The 18993-nt window shown below is 42.4% G+C and overlaps 1 protein-coding gene across 2 annotated transcripts in view; it reads right to left on the reverse strand.

Moving 5' to 3' along the window:
• TNPO3 (transportin 3) overlaps positions 1–18993 on the reverse strand; it is an 86332-nt gene that overhangs the window by 66095 nt on the left and 1244 nt on the right. Inside the window, exon 2 of one of the 2 annotated variants that reach the window (XM_030532847.1) lies at positions 14706–14762. The exons of the other annotated variant lie outside the window; for it this stretch is intronic. Coding sequence (XP_030388707.1) covers positions 14706–14762 — 57 coding nt within the window. The remainder of the gene's footprint in view (positions 1–14705; positions 14763–18993) is intronic. 2 annotated transcript variants of the gene reach the window in all.

Consider the following 18993-nt stretch of genomic DNA (forward strand, 5'->3'; position numbering starts at 1 on the left):
CATTACATTTCTGGAATAAGTGGTAGTTTAAAAGAAAAAGCAAACCAGAGTGACTTCTGAAGGAAGAAGATGGACAAATCTGAACTGCTCACATAAATAAGCAGAGAAGCACAATGCTGACTAAAATACCAAAGGGGGTAGGGGGAGAAACACACGACTATTTTCACTAGACACAGAACCAGGCAAAATGGGGATGGCATAGTATTTACCGGAGGTGGTTTTTACCACCCTGGGAAAAACTAGTTAGCCCCAGTTTAAGGAATTTTCTATTTTAAAAACTGTTTCATTAATGCACACATTACACTTAATTTTAATTACCTGTTCAAATCATTGATTGATTTAAGGTTGTACGAACAGGAAGTATAACTGCAGCGAGTGTAATACTAGTATGTAATTATAATATTAAACATGAGAATGTCTCTATACAGTTTCGTTCAGTATCTTCTCAAGAAAGTTATACAAGTCATTACTCATATAAACAAATTTTGAAAAGCAAAAACATTTGATCATTGGAAAATGACAAATAGTGCAGCGTTGTAAGCTTGACAGCATTAAGCAATCAGAAGCACCCAGAGTCGCAGACAGCAGTCCAGATCCATCTGGCCATACAGCATTTTGAAGCAGAAGACAGACTCTCTCATGTAAAGGATTGATTGGACCTATTCTTCAGTTTTGAATGGATGTATCCAAAGCTTGAAAATATTTGTCTTACGCTTGCTGGACACTGATGCAATTATTTTCCCCAGCTTCCTGATTTAAACCGGGTTTAAGCCAGTATTTACCAGTGCCCTGTCCTAAATGAGTTTTTCCCTGGGAAACTGCCAAAATAAACAAACAGATTAAAATATTAAACAAATTTGCTTCCCATGATGATTCTAGTAAATAAGTCTGATCACATCTCTCAGTAGACAGCAGAACATAAGCCAATCTTGAATTCACAAACAAGCACCCATCCTGGCTTCGCAGTTGCACTCAACCAGTAGGGCCATATCACATGACCTATGTGCTCATTGGAACCAACCAACACAAGTCAAATATCTAATATTCATAAACCACTCGTGCATAATCTAACCAGGAACTATAAAAGTTATTCAGGATTGTTTAGAATAATGAATACCAAGAAACCTTTAATTTGCTCAAAGACAATTTGTGAACAGAAAAAAAGATTTAAAAAACTCAAATTATTCTCTGCAAATTATCATAACCCGGAATTATTTTAAACCCCCCCCCCCCCGAAGGCAAGCATTTCATCAGTGTAAGCGCTGCTTTGAGTATATACAGGATGTTGCTGACACTCTAAAAGTTGCTCACAGGGTTTGTTGGCTGATGGTCAACAAAAAGTTGAAGTGGCTCATGGCTAAGAGCCAGTTATTTTTATTACTGAAGCAACAGAACAAATCAGATTACACCCGGGGGGTTGGATTTGTTGTTTTACACAGTCCATCCGACATGAAACAAGCCTCTTATTCCAGGTTCATAAACTATGTGGCAGCTTCAACACAAGCTGATGCCCTATACAGCAAAAAAAAGCAACCAACCAAACCCCACATCGGTGAGTCTCATAGCCTGGGTCAACAGACTCGAGCTCACACTGTGGGGCCAAAAATGGAACATTTATACTGCTACGTTTAGCCCTGTAGCACAACCCCGAGTCAGTTGACTTGAGCTCTGAGATTCGCTTTTCCCCAGTGTCGACATAACCCTCTACTGCTATTACTTAGGGTAAGTTCTCAAATCGTGACAAGAAAGGGAGTGAGGTAGGCAGGGGAAACTGTAAAGGATTTTCTGTTTTTTCTCTCCTTCAGTGAGTTCCTCCCACAAAGTCATAATTACCCAATGCATAATGATGTACACCTAGGAGTCAGGATTCTATTCCTTCCTCTGCCGTTCACTCATTGCGCAACCGTAGGCAAGACAACTTCTCTATGTCTCAGTATCAAGTACGTTGAGCTCTGTGGATGGAGAGTCCCATAGAACTGCTTGATGGTATTAATAAAAAAGGGCCAGTAAAGAGATGCTGCTCCTTACTATGAACTCAGAGGTAAAGCGCTTGCATCTCAGTGGTGTTTGCTGCCCGGGCTAAGAGTTTATATCACGAAATTAAATTCAGAGGGAAGATTGAGAACATAAGAACGGTCAGACCGGGTCAGACCAACAGTCCATCCAGCCCAAAATCCGGTCTTCTGAGGAGTGGCCGGGGCCAGGTGCTTCAGAGGTAATGAACAGAACAGGGCAATTTCTCAAGTGATCCCCTGTCATCCAGTTGCAGCTTCTGGCAGTCAGAAATTTAGGGACACAGAGCATGGGCTTGGATCCCTGACCATCTTGGCTTACAGGTCCATCAATTACTATCCTCCATGAATTTATCTAATCTTTTTCTGAACCCAGTTGTACTTTTGGCCTTACAACATCCCAAGGCAATGAGTTCCACAAGTTGACTGTGTGTTGTGTGATGAAGTATTTCCTTTTGTTTTAAACCTGCTGCCTATTAATTTCATTGGGCGATCCCTTGTTATGTTATGTGAAGGGGTAAATAACACTTTCCTACTCACTCTCTCCACACCATTAATGATTTTATAGACTTCTATCACCCTCCCCCCATATCATCTCTTTCATAGAACTGGGAGGGACCTCGAGAGGTCATCTAGTCCAGTCCCCTGCACTCAAGGCAGCATTAAGTATTATCTAGATCATCCCTGACAGGGGTTTGTCCAACCTGCTCTTAAAAATCCCCATAAGCTAAACAGTCCCAATCTTTTTAGTCTCTCCTCACATGGAAGCTGTTCCAGATGCCTAATTAATTGTGCTGCCCTTTCTGTACTCTTTCCAATTCTAATTAGGGGTGTCGATGAATTGCAGTTAACTCGTGATTAAATCAAAAAAATGATTTGCGATAAAATTATTTGCAATTAATTGCAGTTTTAATTGCACTGTTAAACAATAGAACAATTGAAATTTATTAAATATTTTGGATGTTTTTCTACATTTTCATATATACCGTATTGTGTTGTAATTGAAATCAAAGTGTATATTGTTGATTACAAATATTTGCACTGTAAAAATGATAAAAATAGTATTTCTCAATTCACCTCATACAGGTACCGTAGTGCAATCTCTGTTGTGAAAGTGCAATTTAGAAATGTAATTATTTTTGTTACATATCTGCAGTCAAAAATAAAGCAATGTAAAACTTCAGAGCCTACAAGTCCACCCAATCCTAAGCCAATCACCAAGATAAACAAGAGACATATGAATCTTCAGCACATCTGGCACATAAATATCTTGCAACGGCAGCTACAACAGTGCCATGTGAACACCTGTTCTCACTTTCAGGTGACATTGTAAACAAGACACAGGCATTAACTCCTGCAAATGTAAACAAACTTGTTAGTCTTAGCGATTGGCTGAATAAGAAGTAGGGCTGAGTGGACTTGCAGGCTCTAAAATTTTACATTGTTTTATTTTTTAATGCAGTTTTTTTTGTACCGAATTCTACATTTGTAAATTCAACTTTAATGATAAAGAGACTGCACTATAGTAGCTGAACTGAAAAATACTTATTTCTTTTATTATTTTACAGTGCAAATACTTGTAATCAAAAATATAAAGTGAGCACTGTACACTTTGTATTCTGTAATTGAAATTAATATATTTGAAAATGTGGAAAACATCCAAAAATATTTAAATAAATGGTATTCTATTAATTTTTAATTGTGCATTTAATCGGGATTAATTTTTTTAACCACTTGACAGCCCTAATTCTAATGTATCTTTTTGACTTGTGGTGACCAGAACAGTACATGTATTCAAGATATGGGCATATCATGGATGTATATACTGGCATTACAATATTTTCTGTATTATCTAACCTTTTCCTAATGGCTCCTAACATTGTCAGCTTTCTTGACCACTGCTGTACATCCAGTAGATGTTTTCAGAGAACTATCCACAATGACTGCAAGATCTCTTTCTTGAGTGGTTACAGCCACGGCTGTGTCTACACTACCACTTTACAGCGCTGCAACTTTCTCGCTCAGGGCGTGAAAAAACACCCAAGTGCCTTTGGTGAGAGACCTTGTCAACGGCTTTCTGAAATTTCAAGTACACTATATCCATTGGATTATTCTCGTCCACATCTGTTGACATGCTCAATGAATTCTAGCAGATTGTTGAGACATGATTTACAAATGCCATGTTGACTCTTCCACAACATGCCCTGTTCATATGTGACTGATAATTCTGTTCTTTACTATAGTTTCAACTAGTTCGCTTGGTGCTGAAATTAGGCTTACTAGCCCATAATTGCCAGGATCGCCTCCAGAACTTTTTAAAAAAAATTGGCATCACATTAGCTATCCATCAGTCATCTGGTACAGAGGCTTTATTAAGCGATAGGTTACATACCAGTTACTAGTTCTGCAATTTCACATCTGAGTTCCTTCAAAACTCTTGGGTGAAGACCAGCTTGTCCTGGTGACTTATTACTGTTTAATTTATCAATGTGTTCCAAAACTTCTATTGACACCTCAATCTGGAGCGGTTCCTCAGATCTGTCACCAGAAAAGAATGGCTCACGCATGGAAAAACAAGGTTCGGGCTTCAGGAAGATCATCACTGCAACTCGATGAAAGGCAGGTGAACTCCTAATGGAACTTCTGGAAGAGCTGCAAAAGGTGCAGTTTGTCTGGATATGGTGGAGGAACATTTGCCTTCTAACCACCTAATTCTAGGCATATTGTACAGAAGAGGCCTAAGAGAGACCTTTATACTGGTATTTTCAAAAGGATGCTCACTGTGGTGAATGTTCTGCAGCCACAGCTCAGCAAGCTTTCCACAAGCGTGTTCTTAAACCTCCTATTACACTCCACAACCCATGTGAGATGAACCATCCATTTTTAAGTGTTTTGCCGCTATATGACTCACTGCTACACACAGCTCTGAAACTGCCAACACCACTGAAATCAACTAAACCCTCTTTTACAACACAGCCTGATAAGAGCTGAGTGCATGTAAACCACCAATAATTATGCCAGGGATTAGTACTGCTTATTAAACACAAACATCCCCCACCCCAGACTGTCCAGGGCTAGTTAAAACCTACATCTCCTTTCTCTGAGGAGGCCCATTAAATCAGATATGAGATCTAGTCCAGCCTCACCACTGACCTCCTGTCACTTTCGGCGAGTCATTTTGCCTGGGTCTCAGCATCTCAGTTACGTGGCAATAGCACTTGACTTCACAGGGCTATTACAGGATTTAATTCATTCACATCTATCAAGCACTTGGGAAGTCTGGATGGAGATGCTGAAGAGTGCAACGTGTTAGTTCTCAAACCACAAATTGGCAGATGTAGGAGGTCATACTACTATTGTTAATAGGGGATTATCTTTCAACACCACCCCGCCTCTTTGAGGGGGACATTATTATTTCCCTTTTAACACAGAGGAAATGAAGACTAAAGCAGTGAGATTCCCTCTGTGGCCTGGACAAAGTAGATATATCTAACTACAAAGCAGGATGGATAAAAATCAATGATTTTTTAAATTGAAATCAGATTTTTTTGATAAAAAGCTTTTTGAAGAAAAAACCTATCTAAAGATAGTTTGAATTAAGATACATTATAGCTGAAAGACATATCATGGAATAGGGATTATAAATTCTAATTTTATAATATGAGATAATATATTCATTTAATGTTTAAGAAAAGTTTTGTAAATGAGTTCTAATAGTTCATGGATTAGGGATACAAGTTTATGGGGTTCCAGGGGCCTCTGCATAGATAAGGGGTCGGCAACCTTTCAGAATTGCTGTGCTGAGTCTTCATTTATTCACTTTAATTTAAGGTTTCACGTGCCGGTAACACATTTTAATGTTTTTTAGAAGGTCTCTATAAGTCTGTATATTATATAACTAAACTAGTGTTGTATTGTAAAATAAACAAAGTTTTTCACAATGTTTAAGAAGCTTCATTTAAAATTAAATTAAAAATGTTGATCTTATGCCGCCAGCCCACTCTTCCCACTGCTGGTCTGGGGTTCTGTTCATCTAGGTTTGGCAGCAGGCTGAGTGAGGCCTGCGGCCGGGACCCCAGACCAACAGTGGGCTGAGCGGCTATTTTCTTCCTTTGGACTAATTGAGAAATCATTTGGGACCTGAAAAAGCAGGAAAGTTTGGTTTTCTTTTCCAGATTATGAACAAACAGAAAAATAAAAGGTGAAGACAACTGAGTTAGCTGCAGAAGCCAATATTTTAAGTTTCCCATATTGATCTGGCTGACATAGCCGATTTAATTTTTTGTGTGGTTTTTTTTTTTAAAATATTTCATTTAACTATTTTAGTAAAACAATTTTAATTAAAACAAACCTGATTTTAAAGAACTTGAACGTTTAACTAAATTCAAGAATTCACATGCTTGTTCTGTTGCGTTTGCTGTTGAAGAAAAAAATCCAGAATACTTAACATTGTTATTTTAGTTAAATAAAACAATTTAAATGTACGTCTGGTGATGTTCTCCACCTAATATAGCATGGCAAGAAAATCCTCCAAATATTAATGATTAACCTGTTAAACTGGAGATAGTTCACCTCCCAATAACTTCATAAATATCTGCTTCAATTACATTTGGTAAATGAAATAACCAAACAATCATTTATTTTCTGACACAGCTGTAAAATTCACCTGAAAAGTTTTCAAAATAAATCACTGTTAATAATGTATAATGTGTACCTTCTAAAAATGAAACCTACATTTATCTCTGAGTTGTGAAGAATATGCATTAAGATTATAACAACCAACAGGACGAACTTTTACGTAGAGATCCATGATTAAATCAAGTCTTCCTGACTAGAGATTTAAATCAATTAAATCATGATTTAAATCAAATCCACCCCGATACAAAGTTCACCTCTCTCAGACTGGTAGCTGAGAGGAGTCCTGTAAAGAACGGTTAAGACGAGTGGTTCTCAACCAAGGGTCCGGGGCCCCCAGATGGTCATGAGCAGATTTGAGGGGGTCCGCCAAGCAAAGCCAGAATTAGACTTACTGGAATCCAGGGCAGAAAGCAGAAGTCCCACCACCTGGGGCTGAAGCCTGGAGCCCTGCCACCCGGGCCTGAAGCCGAAGCCTGAGCAATGTAGCTTTATGGTGGCCCCAGTGGCATGGGGCCGAAGGCAACTGCCCTGCTTGCTACCCCCTAAAGCCAGCCCTGGCTTTTGTATACAGAAAAGCAGTTGTGGCACAAGCGGGCTGTGGAATTTTTATTGCATGTTGGGGGAGAGAAGAGGGGCAGAACACAAAAGGTTGAGAACCTCTGGTTTAGACTAATGACACGCTATGTTCTGAATGGAAACTAATTCCACCCCAATCCATTCACCGGACCAAGACCGTATCTTTTTGAGGAACAGCTTAGCTGCCTCCTACAAAATCTTTCCACTGGAGCTGTGTGTGTGTGATATCTCTCTGAAAGCATCAAGCCTGGAGAGCACTAATAAAAAGCGACAGAGTCGGCAGTGCTGTTAACCTGGAGACGGGCTAGGTTCTTAAGGAAAACATTTGCACTACAACATGTGAAATAGAGAGCACAGTCCAAAGCTAGAAAAAAAGATTTCTGAAATCAAAGAAACAAGACCTCTCATGAGATGAGATGGGAGAGTTATTTCTCTATAAATGGAAAAGGGATCCTTTGAAGTAGGTCGAACGTCTTGCTAGAAATCCTATCTGCCCCACTGTCTGAGTAGTAGTTTTATAGAGAAATTGCTTGTTCAGTCACTATGGACAGTAACTTAGGTGGTGGGAGGGGAAGTAGTGAGAGGGAGTAGTTACAGATTGCTAAATTAAGGAAAACAAAGCTAAAAAGGAAAACTGTGGTCCACTAATTTATTACACCAGGCAACCTGATAAACCCAGATAAACGCACATATGAACCATAACCAATCGGATTAAGGCTGGAGCCCAAATCACAAATTTACAACAGGGATGGGACCAGATGATAAACCTCCACTCTGAAAGGAGAAGCCTTGAGTAGGAGATTTGACAGCCCTGCCTGCACTTCTCGATGAGAGATTCTGTAAATTCGAGGGCAAATGTATGGTCTACAGAGTCCTACAAAGCAGTCAGCCGGCCGATCTCTTTATCTTTAGTCCAGTGGTGCAGCCCTCAGGGACTTCCCGTCCCAAAATTCAGTAAGTCATCTTGATAGAAGGCAGCTCTCCATGGGCTTCTCTCAACTGTTTTTAGTCACGCATGCCCACTCTGGTTTTGTACAGTTTCCCATTTTGCCCCAATGCCTGAATGAGCCTTATTCACCACAGGTCAAAAATCCACCAGTAATGATCACCACACGCACCGTGCTTGTTCTGTTTATACTGTACCATAACATGCCAGCCTGTGCCCACAGATTGTTCGCAGCCCTCTAGGGCAGAGATGTAGTAGTTTAATACAGCTCACACGACAAAAGCATTTGATTTTGTACTTACAAGTTTAGCAAACCTAAACACTTCTCTGGCTGATTTTTTACATCTGTTTGAACATCCCTAGACGTTCATTTCTAGAACAGACCTTTTAGGAGAACATCCAATCTTGATTTTAAAATTCTCACAGACAAAGAAGCCATCAGAGCCCCTGGTAAGTGATTACAATGGTTAATTACCAGGGTGGATAAAAATCAATGATTTTAAAAAAATCTGAGTTTTTTGATAAAATCCTTTTTTGAGAAAAAAACCTATCTAAAGATAGTTTGAATTAAGATAAATTATAGTTCAAAGATATCTAATAATGGAATAGAGATTATAAATTCTCATTCTATAGTATGAGACAATATATTCATGAAATGTTTAAGAAAAGTTTTGTAAATGAGTTCCAATAGTTCGTGGATTAGGGATACAATCTTATGAGGTTTCAGGGGCTTCTGTATAGATTATTTAGGTTAATCTTTCTATCTACCCAATGGGACTCAGTGCTCAGAGATGCTTAATTTTGCGGTTCTCAAAAACTGGATTTGTCTCTCCAGAGGTAACTTGTTAACAAATGTTTTTTAATAAATAATATATAGAGGTGAGAAATAACAGACCTCAACCCTATTGTCCCTCTGCAAATTTGTGTACACAGAGTCAATCCCTTATTTCTCTCTAAAAGTGCAAAGTTTCAAAAATTTCAATGAAAAGAAGATTGTTGAGGGCAGAATAGGTCTAGAGATAAATGCGAGAAGCGAGGGACATATGCCTGTTTTGTTAAAATATTATATGTTTGCTGTTGAAGAAAAAAATCCAGAATACTTAAGCTTTTTTAGTTAAATAAAAATTTAAGTGTCAGTCTGGTGATGTTCTCTTCCTAATACAGCATGGCAAGAAAATCCTCCAAATATAAATGATTAACCTGTTAAATTGGAGATAGTTCACCTCCCAATGACTTCATAAATATCTGCTTCAATTACATTTGGTATATGAAATAACCAATCCTTCATTTTCTGATATAACTATAAAACTAACCTGAAAAGTTTTCAAAATAAAACACTGTTTAAAAATGTATAGGGTGTACCTTCTACAAACGAAATCTACATGTCTCTGAGTTGCGAAGAATATGTATTAAGGTTATAACAACCAACAAGAATGAACTTTTATGTAGAAAACCTTGATTAAATCAAGTCTTCCTGACTAGTGATTTAAATCAAATCCACCCTGTTAATTACCCTCACTGTTAAGCACATTGGGTGCTGCCATCCTCTCACCAGTGAGGAGGTGCAGCCTGCAAAGATGACACATATACAACACTACATTTGGATCCAAGTAGAAGCACTGTGTATAGTGGGACCTGTTGTCTCCATAGGCTGCAATTATAATACCGGTGAGAGGCTGCACTCAATTTTATGGTGATTAAATGCAAGTCCTCAGACTCTTGGAAAGTAGCCCATTTGATCTTCAGCTGGAGCCACCAGTTACCCCAAATGCCACAAATTTGATTAATCCTTTTACCTGAATTTTCCACATATCAGAACCTGTGGAAATAGTCATAGTTTGGAATGTCTCTGAGATAACTAGGAACTCAGCTTCGCCCCACTACTTCCCAGGAAGTTAACAAGGAAAATATTTGTTCTCTGCCACAAAAGCTTAAGAACATACTAGCCCATGGAAAATTTGGAGCAGCAAGATTTATTAGTCTGGTCAATTCTATAATTGCTGCCTAGGTCATAAGTGGTAAAAACTGACTGGAATTCTGTAAAAAACTTACCAGAAACTCAGTTGCACTGCTATTCCTTGGAAACTCTGAGCAGCAGCCAAGGACTTTGGGGGAGGATAGACCACACAGGAGAGAAGAACCAACTACAAACCAAAGTAAATGCAGCAGTACCACTATAGGTAAGGTTGTGTCATGACCTCTGTGTAAAAGTCCACCTTTCCAAGTACTCTGCAATCAACATGCTTAGTTGGAGCCCTTTGAAATCTGATGCGTATCAGAAAGGTGCAGGGTAGATGTAATGACCCAGTTTTGAAGTTATTTGAGCTAGGGGTTGCAGAGATTACATTGGGCTTGTCTACATCAGAAAGTTGCAGCGCTGGTGAGGGAGTTACAGCGCTGCAACTTTGAAGGTGTACACATCTGCAGGGCACCACCAGCGCTGCAACTCCCTGTTTGCAGCGCTGGCCGTACTCCCGTTTTGTCTCGGGTGTAGAGGATCCAGCGCTGGTGATCCAGCGCTGGTAATCCAATGTAGACAGTTACCAGCGCTTTTCTTGACCTCCGTGGAAGGAGGAAGCCTCTGGTAATCAAGCTGGTTTCCTTTCCCGGTTTGCTCTCTCGGTCCCGGAGCCACCCAGCAAACCGCAGGGAAGGAGACCTGCTTGCTCGGGGTTCCGGGACCGAGAGAGCAAACCGGGAACGCCGCGGTTTGCTCTCTCGGTCCCGGAGCCACCCAGCAAACCGCAGGGAAGGAGACCTGCTTGCTCGGGGTTCCGGGACCGAGAGAGCAAACCGGGAAAGGAAACCAGCTTCGCCGCGGTTTGCTCTCTCGGTCCCGGAACCCCGAGCAAGCAAGTCTCCTTCCCTGCGGTTTGCTGGGTGGCTCCGGGACCGAGAGAGCAAACCGCGGCGTTCCCGGTTTGCTCTCTCGGTCCCGGAACCCCGAGCAAGCAGGTCTCCTTCCCTGCGGTTTGCTGGGTGGCTCCGGGACCGAGAGAGCAAACCGCGGCGTTCCCGGTTTGCTCTCTCGGTCCCGGAACCCCGAGCAAGCAGGTCTCCTTCCCTGCGGTTTGCTGGGTGGCTCCGGGACCGAGAGAGCAAACCGCGGCGAAGCTGGTTTCCTTTCCCGGTTTGCTCTCTTGTCCCGGAACCCCCCTTGAAGCCGCCCAACAGCGCTGCAGTGTGGCCACATCTAACACCACTTGCAGCGCTGGTTGCTGTAAGTGTGGCCACTCTGCAGCGCTGGCCCTATACAGCTGTACTAATACAGCTGTAACAACCAGCGCTGCAAAATTTTAGATGTAGACATGGCCATTCTCTCCTCGCAAATTAGCCATTTTTTAAAGTTTCTAGGTGGGTCCCCATTCTCCCCCAGGAGCCAGAGTCTCCGTCAGTTGAGTTTTACCCATGGCACCCACTAAATCTATGGGGGACTCAAACTGAGAATGGTATTTAAGAAAATGTAAATTTTTGTCCATGCAAGTGCCAATACAGACAATTGGTTACAGGATCTCCATTCCCGCCATTTTATATTTTAAAGATTAACTCTTGTAAATTCTCTAAAATCCAATCCGTTACCCGGATTGCTCTGAAATTTGGCATGCCTTGTAGGGGGCCTGGGTAGCATTAGTGATCCAAATGTGGGGTCATTTGACCAAGGGGGTTCTCAAGTTACAGACCCTCTCCCCCAAAACAGTTTCCTGCTTCTGCCTGGTCCTGTTAAACTGAAGGTGCTAATCACTGGATGAATCGAACCTCAGACTGATGGGCATGATCTCACTCTTCAATTAACAAAACTAAAGATAATCAATCATAAGCCCTCACCCAAGACAAAAGGAGTTTCAGACTGATTGGTGGGATGCTGCTATGATCTGAGTCATGGGTGGCAATTTTACTGAGAGGGGAAAGGAATCAGTATTTATGCGGGGGAAACTGGACATGACTGCTTGCTGAGAGGGGAGTGATATTAGGGGGCAGTGGGGTGGTAGGGGAGAGGAGAGGGGTTGGGGGCTCAGGTGAAGGAGGTGCTGGGACTAGAGAGAGTGGAGGGGTGGGACACTGGGAAGAGAGACATGGAAGTCAGTGGTGGGGAGAATAGGGGCAGTGGCACCTGTCAGCCCCAGTCTCCCATCCCATGTTGTGCTCAGATCTGAGGGATTCTTGCCTCTCTGGAAGTCTGAGTCCCCTTGTTGCCCCCATGTATGTGCCAGGATCTACACTTTTGGGAGGGTCTGAGGCCCCTCCCTGCCCCCCATGTGAGTCAGGATCTGAGGTAGTCCTGCCTCTTTGGATGAGGAGCTGAGAACGGGTATACTTCACGCACATCACAGGCACTCAGGAGGGGGATGGGAACATCCACTGAGATTAATGGAGCAGGTCAGTCTCAGAGATGTTGTGTTCAACAGCACATTGAGGTGAATAGGCCATTTCGCACCATTCAGAGCCTCCAGCGCTGCAGATGGATGTGTAAAGGAGGCCTCTCTCTCCATCATCCCTATCTTCCTGTCGCCCAGTCTACACTATAAAGCTAGATCAATGCAAGGCAGCTTACAGAGACCTACGTGTGCATGTGTCTACACTCAACTGGTCTCCCATCGATGTAACTGCAAATTGCCCCATTAAGCCAACTTACGCCTGGTCTACACTACAGAATTACTCCGGTATAACTACATCGCTCAAGGGTGTGAATAAGTCACACCCCTGAACATAGTTACCAACCTGCATGCCAATGTAGACAGCCTCTCATGGAGGTGGATTAACTAAGCCAACAGAAGAAGCTCTCACCCGTCATCTTAAGAGTGTCTTCGTTAACGTGGTGGAGGATGAGAAGAGGAGTTTGGGTGACAGGGGGATCCCAGCTGCGCAGTGAGCCAGGTTCTATTTTTGACTCCACTGCAGTCCAGCCAGTTGGGCACGGGCAAGCCTGATGCAGGCAAAAGAATCCTGGGTAAGTGTACATTTTCAGTTGCAAGGATAGTGCCCCCAGAGGAGCAGGACACATTTCTGACTCAATAATTTACTCGAGAGGTAGTAGTCCAACCAAGAGGGAGAGCTGATATCCGCTTTTCATTCCCCGCTAGAGAGTTCAGCGGGAGAGAAAGGGGCATTTGGAACACTTTCTATGGACACAGGGACATTCCCTTGAATCCTCCTGTGAGAGTATACACTTGATCTTAGCTCACAGAGAGCCGAGAAGCGTCCCTGAGCCTGATAGTTGAGTTCTATAGCCTTTGTATTTGGCTATTCAGATTCAGCAGACAGCCACTTTACCTCCACCCTCCGCCGGCGGAAGCTTTTCCCTCTTTGCTTCTCAGATATTATGCAGGACACAACTGGCAGCTATAACTACTGGGATATTTTACTCAGCAAGGTCCAATCTGTGAGTAAACAACACCAGCGTCCCTTCAAATGCCCAAATACACTTTCAACTGTCATTCTGCACCTGCTGAATTGGTAGTTGAATCCTTCCTTGGTGCTGTCAAGGTGACCAGAGTATGGCTTAATGAGTCAAGGAAGAAAGGGGTATGCTGAGTCCCCCAGAATCACTATTGGCTTTTCAACATTTCCAGTGGTAATCTGCCAGGCAGGAAAGGAAGCCCCTGTTTGCAGCTTTCTGAAAAAATCCTGTATTCTTAAGGATGTGAATATTATACGCCTTCCTTGAGCAGCCCACACTGATGCCAGTGAAACACCCCTGGTAAGCCACCAGGTTGCAAAACCATAGAAAGGTAGCCCTTTCTGTTAATGTATGCTGTGGTAAGGTGGTCTGGTGACAACAGAGGGACATGTGTGCTATCGCCCCTCCTGCAGTTCAGGATGCCGACTGCTGCAAATCCATCCATCATGTCCTGCACACTGCCCAGAGTCTCAGTCCTGCATAGCAGGAGGCGATTAATGGCCCACCACACTTGCATAAGAGCAACCCCCACGATGGATTTCCCAACTCCTGACTCCCGACTGACAGGTAACAGCCTGGCACTGCAAGTTTCCACAGTGCAATTGCCACCCACTTCCTCACTGTCAGGGCAGTTCTCATTTTGGTGTCCCTACCCTAGAGGGCTGGGCCAAGCTTGGCACACAGATCCCGGAATGTGGCCATATGCATCCGAACGTCCTGCAGTCACTGCTCATCAGCCCAAACCTGCACTATGATGTGATCCCACTAGTCAGTGCTTGTTTCTCAAGCCCAGAAGCGGTGCTCCACCATCTGCAGCTGCTCCATGAATGACACGAACAACCTAGACTTGCTTCTTGCTGTGTCCCATGGCAACCTGTCCTCCAAACAACGGTTATCTTCCCCACCCACTCAGTTGTTCTTGAGCCTCTGAAAATACTACAGGATTGTGCGTCCTGTGCTTGTTACATTTATGACAACGAGCTGTGCAGGCTCCATGCTTCTGTCAGATGGCAGAGAGTGAGAAGTGTGCCACGGGTTTATGGGATTTTGAAAAAAGGTACAAAAATTATGGGATACAGATATTATGCGATGGAAACAGTCGCAAACTGGGAAATTGACCTGTGCTCCCAATTACCTCTGTGCAGCTCATTTTGGAACCTTCATGCATTGCCAAAACTTCCCAAAAGGCCACCTGCTGGAAGATGGTAAATTTCAGTGAGATATTTACCCATGGTGCACTGCACTTCATTGACACAAGCTCTCCTATGGAGTATGTGCATCTCCGAAACACAGAGCCAAGTACACACCCACAAGCGATGTACTATCTATGGCCTGTTTAAAGGACAATGTGCTCTAAAATCTGCACACTTGCATGGCTTTTCTTGAAATGTGTAATGCCTTATGGGAGCACACAGCAGGGTTAGTGACCCAAATTTGAGGTCACTGAGCCAGGGGTTCCAGAGATACGATGAGCCCTGAGAGAACTGTTGTTTTGCAAAAAGTTTCTAGGTAGATTTTAATTTGCACCAAGCTAGAGAGCAAACTATTGCTGTGATGTGGGTCAAAATAGTCTCAATCTGGCAGTTTTAACCCAAGGTAGTGCATGACACCCACTAAGTCTTAAAGAACCCAAACTGTAAACAGTATTTAAGACCATGTTCACTACTCTGCTTGCATAGATGTGCAATCTGGAAGATTACAGTGTGCATGCATCAATAAAGAAAAAACATGACAGGATTTCTATGCAGCCACTTTATGCTTGCGGGGGTAGTTCTAGGGAAGATGCCAACACCACTGGCCATGATGAACACCCCACCACTGATGTATGAAGCCTGAACCTCTGTAGACCTGTGCAATAAATATGTAATACTCTACACTGCTTGATACAAAAAGATGTATGTTTTGTACCCTCTGATGTGAGTGGGCAAGGGAAAGAGCAGCATGGGCGTCCTTAACTGTGCATTTCCTGATTTTCAGAAGTTTGAGATTTACTCAGCACTCTAACAGGTCAACATACTACCAAGGAAACTTCACTCTTTATGAATATAGCTTTTTTGCCACTGAATGAGAATATTGGTCCGTTGAGTTAAAAATATCATCTCACTATAACAAGTCGCAGCAAAGACATGGGGCTATTAAAAGATTACAAAATGGGCCTAAATGGGAAAGTGACAGATGTGATAAGAGTTTTAACGCAGACCCATGTGATATTATCATAAGCAAATTAGGTAAATGTGGGTGAGATGAAATTACTATAAGGTAGATGCAAAACCAGTTGAAAGACGGTGCTCAAAGAGTAGTTATCAACGTTTGCTGTCAAACTGTGAGGATTTATCTAGTGTGGCTACTCAGGAGGTCAGTCCTAGGCCCGATACTATTCAATATGTTCTTTAATTACTTCAATAATGGAGTGGAGAGTATGCTTATAAAATCCGCAGATGACACCAAGCTGGGAGGGGCTGCAAGCACTTTGGAGAACAGGATTAGAATTCAAAATGACCTTGAGAAATGGGAGAATTGGTCTGAAATCAACAAGATGAAATTCATTAAAGATAAGCACTTAGTAAGGAAAAAATCAAATGCATAACTACAAAATGGGGAATAACTGGCCAGGTGGAAACACTGCTGATAAGGATCTGGTGGAGGGCATAGTGGATCACAAAATGAATATAAACCAACAATGTGGCGCTGTTCAGAAAAAAGCTAATATTCTGGGGTGTTTTAACAGAAGTGTTCTATAGAAGACACAGGAGGTAACTATCCCACTCTATTCAGCACTGGTGAGGCCTCAGCTGGAGTAGCGTGTCCAGCTCTGGGTGCCACACTTTAGGAAAAATGTGGACAAACGGGAAAGACTCCAGAGGAAAGCAACAAAAATGATGGAAGGCCTAGAAAACCTGATCTAGGAGGAAAGGTTAAAAAAACCTGGGCACGTTTAGCCTTGAAAAAAAGATGACTGAGGGGGAACCTGGTAACAAGTCTTCCAATACGTCACATGCTGTAATAAAGAGTCAAGTCAAAGTTTCCCCAAACCAATGGCTCATCAGGCTGATGCGTTTAAGGCACATCAGTCTCATAGCCAACAGTACACAAGGACAATGTGGCCAGCACCACACCTGACTGCCTATGATTGGTCTAACCTGATGGATCAGGTACCCGTTTTGCAGACGGGTGAACTAGAGGTAGCCTTTCTGTGTAAGATCACGCAAAACTCAAAAGAACATTGAGGGTAGGACAAAATGTCATCAGCTTAATCTGCAGCAAGAGATTTATTAGATATTAGGGGAAACTTTCTAACTATAAGGCTAGTTAAGCAATAGAAAAGGCTTCCAAGGGAGACTGTGGACTTACCATCATTGGTCAACCTGTTCTTAAAAACCTCCAAACACCTCTCACAGATTTGTTCCTGCCTCAGCACCAGGGGCTACATCTGATCACCTCTGGTGGTCCCTCTTAGCTCTGTATTTTTATGGTTCTAACCCAATCCCAGCCCCTGCAACCAGGAGAAAGCGTTGGGTGCGTACAAGACAATATCCCTGAACCACAACAAGACTGGCAACATTTTATATTGGCTTCTAGCTAACAGATTTAGACCTCTGACTAATGCCTTGTAACACACTGTCCGGCCCTGTCTAGCATCAATCACTTTGAAGATTCAGAAACCAGGAAACAGTACTCCAAACTTATTGATTAGTTGAGAGTTGCCCAACATGTCACTTACAAGGTCCTTAAATGCGGCCTGTAATTGCCATTAGATCTGCCATGTTAGATACAGAGATGGGCTCCGAGAAGCTGCCAGAAAGCAAGCCTGGGCCAATACTTCTTGGAAGGGGAGAAGGGACTCAAATAAGCAGTGTCATATTGACGCATCTTATCACACAACACAAAAGAAGGGCTGTTTATAATCCCAGCAAAAATGCAAACTCAAGAATTTGTCATTCACATTTCCTCCTTTTCAGGCATTGCAAACATTGTGCAAAAGAAGGGGAGTCTGCCTTTCCTGTCCCCTGTTAAGGAAGTATGCTTCCCTGTGAATGCTCAAGGAGGAAGAAGAACAGGCCTTTCTGTTTCAACAGAGCATTTCTGAAAGAAAAAAAGACTAGAAAAATTCACTCACCAAGTCGGAATTTTAAAGAGGAGAAGGGGAAAAAAAATATTTAGAAACCTAGTGGAGCTTTCAGGGGTTGCTGGAAGAAGGTCGCTACTCACCACCAAACCTGATAGTTTGAGAACTTTCTCCAAACACTGAGGGAGGGAGGACTCCCTTCAATAATACTTATAATTAAAACAACAAGAGATATTAAAAATAGGAAAATATGAGAAAAAATTACAATATTGCATGGAGTTTGAACAGAACTAATAAAAGGTTATGCATCTAAATGCAATAAAAGCAGATGTTTGGATCTAGACAGGAGATAATTAAAGACTTTAACCACAGGTATTGGTAGCAAGTCTCATCAATATATTTTTAGGGACTTCCATGGGCCAATTTATAATTGTGTATATATTAAGTTTTTCTCTAAGCTAGAAAAAAAATTGTATTTGTTATAAAGAACAGATCTGTTAATAGATTAAAAAAAGCCATTACAAAAGACGACATCTCTGCTACCGAATAAACTATTAAGACAAAACCATAACAGCAATCAACAGAGGAAGTGAAGTCTCCCCTACTGTCACAATTTACAGCAGCTTAACAGGGCCAAATTCTGAACTGGAAAAGTACTGGAGTGGAGTCCTAAAGTAATATGCTGTGACCCATGTCAAATATTTCTTACAATTGTAAGATAATCCGAACTGTTAGACTGAATACACAGCAAAAATTAATTTGCTTTACTGTATGTCTTCAACTATACATTTTATCTACTTTTAACCACCACTTGCATATTAGCAAAACTTTTTGTTAATTGCTCCTGAATGTCAGATTCTAACTGGTATGACATAGTGTAATAAAAATGCTTATATGTCGGTATAGTACTTTAACATGAGGTTCCAAACTCCTGTTACTAAAAATGTACACTGTGTCACAAAAATCTTGCGTTATTACAGAACAAACAGTATCAACACCAAAGCCCTGATCTCACTTCAGACAACACAGATAAGAGCAGAAAACATGCACAGTTCTGTCTGGAACAGAGAGATTCTTTCCTTTCAGATATTCGGGACTCCTGAAGGTAACAAGAAGAAGGAGCCTGGACTCCACCACATCCGCTGCAGCCGCCAGACCTGCGCACTTCCCGCACGGGCCGGGTGTGCTGCCAGGCCATGCCCGAAGGGCTGGCCCTACGGCACACAGCAGCAGGCGGGAGCTCGGGGTTGTGTGCGGTCTAGCGCCACCCCAGCTGGCTGCAGGGATCCCTGTGGCTCCATCAAGCCCGTCCGGATGCCGGGGGCTGGGAGGCACCAGAGAAACACGAGACTGCGCT

The sequence above is a fragment of the Gopherus evgoodei genome, chromosome 1 (genome assembly GCF_007399415.2).
Source record: "Gopherus evgoodei ecotype Sinaloan lineage chromosome 1, rGopEvg1_v1.p, whole genome shotgun sequence".
Lineage (NCBI taxonomy): Eukaryota > Metazoa > Chordata > Testudines > Testudinidae > Gopherus > Gopherus evgoodei.